This window comes from Stegastes partitus, unplaced genomic scaffold (assembly GCF_000690725.1).
Source record: "Stegastes partitus isolate 25-593 unplaced genomic scaffold, Stegastes_partitus-1.0.2 Scaffold460, whole genome shotgun sequence".
Classification (NCBI taxonomy): domain Eukaryota; kingdom Metazoa; phylum Chordata; class Actinopteri; family Pomacentridae; genus Stegastes; species Stegastes partitus.
Genome location: NW_007578191.1, coordinates 257,947 through 268,204, shown reverse-complemented (window position 1 = coordinate 268,204; position 10,258 = coordinate 257,947). Strand labels below are relative to the sequence as shown.

General features: G+C 40.5%; 2 protein-coding genes across 2 annotated transcripts in view; one reads left to right on the top strand and one right to left on the bottom strand.

Moving 5' to 3' along the window:
- slc35d2 (solute carrier family 35 member D2) overlaps nucleotides 1-2,566 on the top strand; it is a 12,110-nt gene extending 9,544 nt beyond the window's left edge. The window contains exons 8-12 of the mRNA XM_008286616.1: nucleotides 372-464; nucleotides 552-619; nucleotides 744-822; nucleotides 1,082-1,164; nucleotides 2,288-2,566. Of these exons, the coding sequence (XP_008284838.1) occupies nucleotides 372-464; nucleotides 552-619; nucleotides 744-822; nucleotides 1,082-1,164; nucleotides 2,288-2,417 (453 nt within the window). The 3' untranslated portion in view covers nucleotides 2,418-2,566. The remainder of the gene's footprint in view (nucleotides 1-371; nucleotides 465-551; nucleotides 620-743; nucleotides 823-1,081; nucleotides 1,165-2,287) is intronic.
- Nucleotides 2,567-2,574: 8 nt separating this feature from the next.
- On the bottom strand, nucleotides 2,575-7,644 carry znf367 (zinc finger protein 367). Its single transcript, XM_008286615.1, has 5 exons — nucleotides 7,117-7,644; nucleotides 6,118-6,268; nucleotides 5,621-5,740; nucleotides 5,023-5,161; nucleotides 2,575-4,713 (listed from the first exon to the last, which is right to left on the bottom strand). Exons 1-5 carry the CDS (start codon nucleotides 7,393-7,395, stop codon nucleotides 4,452-4,454), a joined length of 951 nt encoding a protein of 316 aa, XP_008284837.1. The 5' UTR covers nucleotides 7,396-7,644; the 3' UTR covers nucleotides 2,575-4,451.
- Between the last annotated feature and the right edge of the window lie 2,614 nt (nucleotides 7,645-10,258).

The window sequence follows — 10,258 nt, the reverse complement described above, 5'->3', positions numbered from 1 at the left end:
GGTGATTCCATTTTAAGGGGTGTACTCACTTCTGGTGCATATTTATGTACATGTACTGCTCTAAGAACGTTATATGTTTAACTTCAGCTGTATCAGATGTTAACGAAGGCGGTTGCTCTGGTTGCGTACATACACCCTTTAAGCAAACAGAAGCTTATCCACAGCGGGATGACAGCATCTCCACGGTGGCGTATACATGCAAAGATATAACAGCCCTGTCTGAGTCACATATTTAAAAACCACCTACATCACCAGCTAATATGCTGACAACTGTCGTATTTGGCTGATGGATACGAGGGAGTTATTAATATGCATCTTCACAAATGATTTGTGCATGTTTGCATCTAATATTTTCCTTATTTTTTGTGAAGGGCCTGGGGAAGTACGGCGTCTTATTCTACAATGCGCTAATCATTGTCATCCCCACTGTCTTGGCAAGTGCATTTACAGGAGATCTACATAAGGTACATGTTGTGTAGCTGCGATCAAGTGTGTTTTTTTTGCCCAAAGCTTTCCCCCCGTCTGACCGCTTTGTGTGTTTTGATCCGCAGGCGGTCTCATTTCAGGACTGGGCAAAAGCCACGTTTGTTGTTTGCTTCCTGATGTCCTGCTTCATGGGGTATGTCACAATAATCCAATCCACGCTGCTCAATTACCGTTAGAAATCAAGTCTGACGTCACTGCCTCGGCCTGCCCAGGGTTTTTTAAAGACACAGTTCTTGTTTTTTTTTTTTTTTTTGCAGGTTTGTGCTGATGTATTCCATCGTCCTGTGCAGCTACTATAACTCAGCACTGACGACTGCTGTAGTGGGAGCGGTAAAGGTAGGAAAACACTCATAGGAATCCTGTTTTTTGTGCTAGAAATCTCATTCACAGTGCATACCTCTGCCAACATGCTCATCGATGTGTTTTCTACATCACACTGCATATTGAAAATGACCTAAACTGTGATGTTAATGCTTCTTTAAAACAATCCCTGAATCTTTTTTTCGTTCCTCGGCCCACGTTGGCTTTTTAACTTTTTATTCACGCTTTGGGATGTGAACAGTCCGACAGCTAACATGCACAACGTTTCCTCCAGAACGTTGCAGTAGCTTTTATTGGCATCTTTGTGGGCGGTGACTACATGTTCTCCTGGACTAATTTCATCGGCCTCAGCATTTGGTAAGACTTTTTACTTTCTACTTTTCTTTTTGTTGTCTTCAAATATTTAATTTGCAGCAAAAGTTAATTATTAAATGTTAAATGACTCCAGAGAGCCTGATGTGACTAAACAATCAAACGCTGTGTTGTGAGCTTAAACGGCATTCCAATCCAATCAACCCAAAAGACTTCCTGATGGTGATAAGATTCGCTATCAACAAGTCAAATATGCCTGCTGGTTTGTTGTGGCAGGCATGTTTAAACAACAGCTTTTGTATTGGTACACACAGGCCTGCCACAGTTATTACATAATCACAGTTATTCGAGCTGATTGCAGTCGTTTTACGTGTTTGTTAGAATAGTTTTCATTCACCTGTATAAAACGAACATAAATGCCTCTTTGAATCACTATTTCCGTATCATCTTCCCGTGTTTGCATCCTCTTCTTCTGTCCTTTAATGGCACAGCCGCTTATCTTGACGAGCTTGTAATTTTCAAAAGATTGCATTTCAGTGCACATATATTGACATTACTTATGGAGTAGAGAGAGTGCCAAGTTACAAAAATAATAAAAGAATTTAAAAAATAAAAGTGAAAATAAAAAAGAATAAATAAATCAATTAAAGAATAAAAAATAAAAGTGAAAATAAAAAGAAGAATAAATAAATCAATAAAACAATAAAAAATAAAAGTGGAAATAAAAAGACTAAATAGATTAGTTTAATATTTTTAAATTTTTTAATGTCTTATTTTAATTTTTTATCATTTTTATTTTTATTATTATATATTATTGTTATTGTTATTTTTTACATTATTTTTCTTTTTTTTTTTGATTTGGCACTAATTTTAATTAATTAATTTTGGTAACTTGGCACTCTCATGACTCCATAATTACTGATGTATTTGCAAAGTCAGACACCACAGCGCCCCTCTGGGCACGTGTTGGTATTACGCCAATTGAAAACGCGATTTATTGGATTTGCAGCAAAAAGGTGGCAGTTAAAGGTGCGAATACCACAAATTTTAAACTGATTAATGTATAAAATGAAAAGAAAAAGGTCATTAATCACAGTATTTGTATGAGAATTAATCACTCTCCAGGTCAGCAGTAACAAACTCAGTAATTTTGTCTTTTGCTTTGCAGTATGTCAGGGGGACTTCTGTACTCGTTTATCACCTTCACCAGCAAATCGTCTGAAAGTAACGCACAGGAGGCTCTAGAGATGAAGATTCACATCACAGAAGACTCAACAAAGAAGTTCTCTGCCAACTAGAAGGACACTATTTCCACCACTTGGTGGCGTAGTTCTGCTTCATATTGGAGCACAAATATGGCTTCTACTTTTATGTGTTTTTACAAGTCAATTAATGTATTTCCCAGTCTATTTATAAGAAGAATAAATTGACAAGAAGTGCACGTCGACTTTGGGGTCAGGTTCTGTGAATGTTTATTGAAGATCAACAAAACAGTGTGGACAGCCTGTCAGAGAAGGTTTAAAATGTGTAATAAAATGTCTACCAAGCAAGCAGGATCACTCTATACACTCAAATATGGAAACTGACTGTTTGTAAGATGTTAGCAGAGGTGGGGGGTAAAACTGAAACTAAAATTAAAAACATCAAAGCTCTCTGTAAATTGTGCACGCTCAAATTCCTAACACTACATGTATATATTAAATGCCATCATTTTCACAAACCACAAAACAGACGAAGGGTTAAAAAAAAAAAAAAAAAAGCTTCCAAATATACTCTAATTGGGTCGATCATTTTGGTTTTTTTGATTATCAGCAACTTGGTTTGCTTTCCAGTTTCACTGCGACTCCATGAGGGTAATTTGTAAATCAGATTCAAACATCACAACTAGAGTTTCTGGAGGAGGTTTAACAACCAGAGGCAGGGCACGTATGAGACGCTTCTTACAGTGTTGAAGGATGTAGTGTTGCTTTAAAATAAAAAACAAAAAAAACCAGCACTACACAAATCATTAAAAAAAACAGGTGCCCTCTTCCTGGACAATAAATCTAATCGTTGGTGCATTGCAAGCTTAATCCAAGACTTAACGGGGAGTAAGTGCTTCAACAAAATGTGTTTTACAATCTTGGGATTTTTTTTTTCTTCCCTTTTATCAAATGATTCCAGCGCTGGATATAGAGCTAAATAGGAGTCAGAAGAGCAATATGGTGAAATAAATAAATCAGAACTTTGAAATGAGATGACGTAGAATTACACGACTACGATGACGCTGATCTGCCGCCTTTTAATATAAAAGGTGGCTGACGTGGATTGTAAAACATCTTTTTTTGGCCTGCAGGTCTATCTAACACACTTGTAACTGGCATTAAAATGGAAATATGGTGTGTTCTGACAAGTACTCTGGAGCTTTACATTGTAAAATATGAATGGACTCGATCCAGAAGACATGATATTGGAAACTGCAGCCCCATACGTGTCGAGTATTGTCAGGCAAGTAGAGTTACTGAGACAAGTGGTGAAACTTTCTGAAAAGCTCGAGCCTGATCAGACCTCTGGATTAGGCTTGCAATGATCAACTCGCACTCAACAATAAAAAAAAAAAATGACCCATGTCATGTGTCAGACTCAACCAGCTCCCCTGACTTCTGTCTCCGCTTATTAAATAGAGCTGTACCAGTGAGGCAACCTTTCTCAGTCCATTTCCACAACCGCCGCTGTCATCGGTGGCAGCGAAATTGTGCTTTATAGCGCCGGAGATGAAACCTGGGATCACGGTGAGAGGCCATCCGACAGTTGGAATGCCGCGTCGCATTTCCTATGTTCGACCACACCCTGTAATCATTCTGTCCATCTGAGCTTAAACCATATATACATCAGTCATACACACTCTCTTATACTCACAATATTCTTACAAAAAAAACTCGTTACCAAAGTGCAAACAAAACAAATTTTAAAAAACATAATAGGTGTTCTTTCTTTTGCCTTTAGAAGACAGAAGGAAGAAAGACATTCTTCATATAGTCAAATCTACAATTATAGCAGCCTAAAGAGGATAAAATGGAAGCTGAATAAGGTGCTTTAGCTTGTGCCTTCCTGCTGCTGTGAGGGGGGGGACATCGATGATTCTGGCCCTAACACTGATCTCCGTCTAATTCAGCTCCTTCTCCAAGTCTGGTTTCACCGCTTTATAGAATAAACTAAACTAATCATTGATCGGCGTGTATGAGCAATTTATAGCGACAGCACATGCTGCAGGAAGGCGGATTGGGGATGGAGGTATGAAGGGCAGGGGGATGTTGGGGGGTTGAGGATCGGGGAAGTGGATGGGTGGGTGTTCAGGCAGACAGGTTGTTGGCCAGCTCGATGAGCGCCAGAGCCCCGTGGAGGCGCTCTCGTTGCTCCTGGAGGCGGCGTTTCGCTGCTCCTCCTCCCTGGGTGCCCTTCTCCTCCTCGGCCATCTCTTCTTCTTCCCCGTTCTCTTCATCGGACTGGAGGAACTCCATGGGATCCTGCTGCTCTTGGTCTTCCGCTCTCGCCTTTCCCTGCGGCTTCACCTTGGTGGTCGTGGGGGCGCGCTGCTCGCGGGTTCGCCAGTACCTGCGAGGACAAAGAGTAAAATGTGAGCAGAAACCGACTTTAAATGTGTGATAGTCTTGCTCCGTCAAGCGCAGAGGTGTCCAATCCTGGTCCTTGAGGGCCACAATCCTGCATGTTTTAGATGTTTCCTTCTTCCAACACACCTGATTCAAAGGATCGTTATCAGGCTTCTGCAGAGCTTGATGATGAGCTGATCATTTGAATCAGGTGTGTTGGAAACATCTAAAACATGCAGGATTGTGGCCCTCGAGGACCAGAATTGGACACCCCTGGTCTAGCTTTTCCACGTGCAGTCCTGTATTAACTTACTTTGCTAGCCACTCCGCCACAGCCTTGTTATCCACAGACTGAGCCTTCCCCTGGCCTTCCTTTGGTTCCTCTCTCTTCAGGCGGGAGAAAGGATGCTTGGGGCAGTGACGGTTGGCGTGTGTGAACCGGTTGCCACATCCTGCAGAGAAAAACACTGTGTGAATAAATGCAGTAAAGCGTTGTGGTTTACCACTGTGATGAAAAGGCTGCAATGTGTCGAGTCAAGTCGGGTCAATTTAATCTGTATAGCGCAGTTAACAACACGTGTACCTTACAAATGATGTCAAAGTAGTAAGAACACAACTGCATTTTTAATCAGTGAAGTATTAATAATAAAATAATGTTATTGATCAGACACGTGCCATGTCAGTTTTCAAGTCGTGCTCTTACAATGTTTGTTTTGTATTTACAGGTACTTTCCAGATGCTTCAGATGTTACCAGTTAAAAACCCCAGTTGATTGAACTACTCTGCCATGTTTCATGTCGCTGGAAAGTACCTAAAAAGTGACTGAAAGTGAAAGTGCCAGAGCTGTTTGCTGTTTGGCATCGCAACCTGTGTTTACAAGCTCGACTCTGTGGTCTTTTCTGAAAACCCACCTTTCTCTGAGCAGACAAAGGGTTTTTCCCCAGTGTGCAGCCGCTGGTGCGTCTTCAGCTGGCCGCTCTGCACAAACGCCTTCCCACAGTTTGGATAGTCGCACAGATAGGGCCTCTCACCTGGAGGTAAAGACCGATACTGTTAGGGCAATAGTAACGTCATCGCTTCACAGTTAGGAAATCATGAGGGCGGACACTAATTACTATTCACTGTTGATTAATATGTTATTTTCTCGATTAATCTACAAGTTGTTTGGTGTCTAAAATGTCAGAAAATGCTGATTTAAATTCAAATATAACAGTTAAGAACCTCAACTTTGACTTCTAAAGTAAATTTAATTGAGCGTAATAAATATTACTGTTTAAAATATTAAGTATCTGATTAAATTAAATAGCAAGGCTCACACCCTGCCTACGGTATTACTCGTTATGGACATTATGGAGCATGCACAGGCCAGTTCATCATCAGTGCACCTGTCCCGGTTCGTCTCTCTCACCTGTGTGCGTCCTCTTGTGGGCCTGGAGAGACTTCTCTCTGGGAAACACTCGGTTGCAGATGTTGCAGCGGATGCGGCTGGATGAAGTCTCCCCCTCACTGATCAGCTCCCGGACCGTGTCCGCCCGAGGACGACCTCTGCGGATGCCATCCTGATGGCAGCAATACACAGGGTTTATGCATTGGCTTACAGCTTGAGTGCATATTTTCCAGAATATAACACACTTTCACTCACAATCTAATGAATTAGCACCTTTTCTAAATACATGTATATATTCTTATTTGTCTTTTTACACTTCTGCACCACTAGAATTGTCTTTTAATTTCGTTCTACCTTGTGTATGATGACAATAAAAAGCCTTCTATTCTATTCTATTAATAAAATCTCATATTTAATAACACTTTAACACAAAGAAACAGTCAGAAGACACTAGTTTTGCCACTTGATGGTACTTTTCGTTACAATGTAGCAACACATCGATCACAGTTTCCTTCCACGACTTCACGTGTTACATTGTAGCAGCGTGCGCACGTTCGTTTCATTATGCCTCATTCACATCCGGGTACATTTTTGGCGCGCGACTGGACGTCATGTATGAGCAGCTGCTCCAGAACCAGGAAGTAAGTGGGGTTTAAAATCCACCATGTCACACCCTAATGCGCGGGCGTTTTTTTAAATGACTCTCTATATCGGCCATATTAACACCGAGTCCACACACATTTTTAATTTTTTTTTACAACTTTAGGTAGTCAAACGTGAAAAGAATTTATATTTATTTGTCTATAAACTGCAACATCCTTCTGTTTGGACTGGGTTTGGGAAAGTTTGTGACTTTAAAAGTTGTCGGTTTCAGCATGCACGCGCTCTACAGTCTCATATTTGTGTTATTACCGGTAGTTACAAGTGTTGTTATAAATGCTGTCTAACTCTAAACTGCTCAGTCTGTGTAACATTAACGCCATGCCAGGTTGTAAAAAAAAAAAAAAAAAAGTTTCCTACCTTCATCTGGTCAGGTGAAGGAGCCGTGTCCGCCTCTCTGGCCGTCTGCGTCCCGGTGGGGGACGCAGCCCCGCTCACCGAGCCCGGGCTCAGGGTCACATTGTGGGCGTTCTCCCCCCATTTCCACGGGTAGACCATGAAGTCGCTGAAGCCGGGGCTGGTCGGCGTCAGAGCCTCGGCTTTCCTCGGTTTGATCGGGGTGGTCTTGATGACGGACACCAGCACTCTTTTGGGAGAGTCGTTGCAGAAAATCACATGCGGGTGTTTGTTCTCAGCCATGATGTCTGGGTGTCAAAATCCCGCACAAGCAGGCAGAAAACTGCAAAACTAATCTGACAGTTCTGAACAAATGAATGAGCAAATGTTATAAATAGTTGGCCTTTTCAATCCGGAGTGAATATGTCCTTCATTTCCGAAGAGGAATAGAAAAAAAAAGCCTCTGCTCCGTTCTTCACCACAAAGTATCCAAAGAAGTCCGATAGGAGGATGGAGCAGAGTTTCCTTCTGGTCGCAGCGGGCCGTCTGAACTGACCTGTGTGCGCCTACAGGAGCGTTGTCCCGCGTTGCAAAATCGCGCCTGAGCAGTTTGCTGACCAATCGGCTGCAGAGATCCGACACCACGTGTCAGAAGCAGCCAATGGGAGCAGGCGCCTCCATCTCCATAAGCCAATGGGGAGACCAGAAAGCGCCCCGTGCGTAAAGATTGGCGGAGACGTTTTTGTCCAATGAGATTTAAACACTTGACGCGCGCTCTCGTAAATTGACATTGAGATTGGCCAATGGGGACGAGCAGAGCGCGCGGAGGAGCCAATGGGAGAGAAGGGCGGTTAATTTTTACAGCGCAGACGAGCAGATGGCTCTTTCCCGCGCTGAGGAATCTGTTTATGTTATTACATTTTTTTTGTGTGTCATTTTAAAGGGAAAGGAAACGGTGGTTCTGAGGCGCCAAAGTTACGTAATCATGTAGGGCGGAAACACTTGGACAAAGGCTGCACTGTGTGAGAGAAATAGAAATAGAAACTTAGCGCTACTGGAAATTTTGTTTGCGTTAAAGTTGTGTATCTGGACCGTGTAGCTTATCCCACAAACTCCCCCTGCAGTAGTAGACATGGTCCGAGTTACATGGTTTCCTTTGTTTGTATGAATAACTGACATCAAGTGTTATTACAACACGAGCCTTTGTGTATGTCTTTATGTCTTTATGTCCCGTTGCCTTCAGTCTGCTTGTGTCTCTCAGAACTCAGTTACCTAAGAAAGGCAACCCAAATATAACCTATTGCACTATGCGGTGTGTTTAAAACATGGTTCCCTGGTCTTGTGTGCCAAAGGCAGACTTGTTTTACAGTCAAAAACCCTCCATCCAGATTATACTATACACACCAATACTCCTTAACTTAAATGCATTCATGCTACCATTTATGATTAATTCATTTTTTGTGGGTTTCTGTATTTAAATGTAGTGCTCAATCACTATTTTATGCAAACAATACGAATTGAAAAAGAAAAATACAGATCTGTGTCAGACTGGGGGGAACAAAAAGTCCGCCCATTTATATTAATTTTTAGAAATGCCATTTTGCTTTTACAGATCATTTCCACTGTGATTGAGCACCCAGGTCTGTGCACTTACATTCATTTCAGCCGAACCTGCCTATAAGACTCCATCCACTCTTCGTAGTATTTCATCACAGGTATTAATACTGACACAGCAGCATACATTAGTGTGGAGTCCATCAACAGCCATGTACAGGTTTACACTACAGACTTGCAGTTTGTACTTTGACCACTAGATGGAGCTAAGTCTCATTGGATAAAATATCCTGACTCATCCTTGTGCTGAGGGTGATGCAGCTTTATCAGGTCTGAGGTAAATTGACATGTATTGGCAGATGTTGTCATCATTGTTATTGTCATCCTGGGCTTCAAGAAACACTAACTGACTTTTTAAAAAAAAAAAACATTTTGTGATATGTTATAGAATAAACAAATAATCGACTAATCAAGGAAATAACCAAATAAAAATAATTGTTAGTTGCGTCCCTTTTCCCAAATCATTTTAAACTGACAGGTCTCGGACACAGTTGGAGGGAATGTCATGACTTTATTAGAACTAATATTTCAATTACTGACATAAAAATGATGTCGTATGAGAAGGGATGCTAGCCTACATAAAAAAAAAATCGAATTGTTGAACCAACTGAAATAAATTAATTTAACTGGTAACACACCATTGATTTAAATTAATCCAGATTAAGTTAACAAGCAACATGAATGGCACTGGTTTAGGTTAGATGTACTTCATTTGATGCTTCTCAATCAAACAGCTTGCATTGCTGCAGCTTCATTTTTAATAAATGTCAACTACAAGTTTCCAGTTTTTCCAACTTCAGTCTTCGCTTTACCCACATGTAAAATATAAAACATGATTTTATCACTGGACTTGCTTTTTTTCTTTTTCTTTAATTAGAGAGTAAAAATGTTCAAGAATAAAGAGTGTAGTTTCAAGTTGGCAGAATCCACAACAGTAAACTGGCATCGCCACAGCAGAGAGATAAATGACATTGATTTGAAACAGTACTTGACTTCAACTACAGCTTAAATACACTTTTTACAGTGTTCACCAAGAAGTCAAGCTAACAAGGTAGCTGGTGGCACACTAATATTGCTTCCTATAAGATGTTTTGTTTGTCATTTTTGTTCAAACTAATAGATAACCCTTCATATGACTCTCATGTTACTACTAAAAAATATGTATATGTCATATCTTTTTAAGAAGTTATAGATGCTCATTATTTTATCATGTCAAAAATATGACACCAACTTAAATTAAGGCTACTTCTCTTGATTTACTCAAACAAGTAAAGCTACATTAACGCTATTTAATGATTAATAACGCCATTACTATGACAATGTACTGGTATATAGCGGCTAGGAGGCTAGTTTACTTTATTAAACTGATGCTTTCATATGTTGAAAATAAAATAAATATTCTCTGAATAACGTTTTACATCGTTAAAGAGAAAAACAAAACAAGGAAATGTCATTTTGGTTTGTTTTCTTATTTATTTATTATTATTATTTCCCATGATGCACTTGACCGAACGACGTTGTTTGACCTGAGTCAGTTACCTGAGGTTTGGTT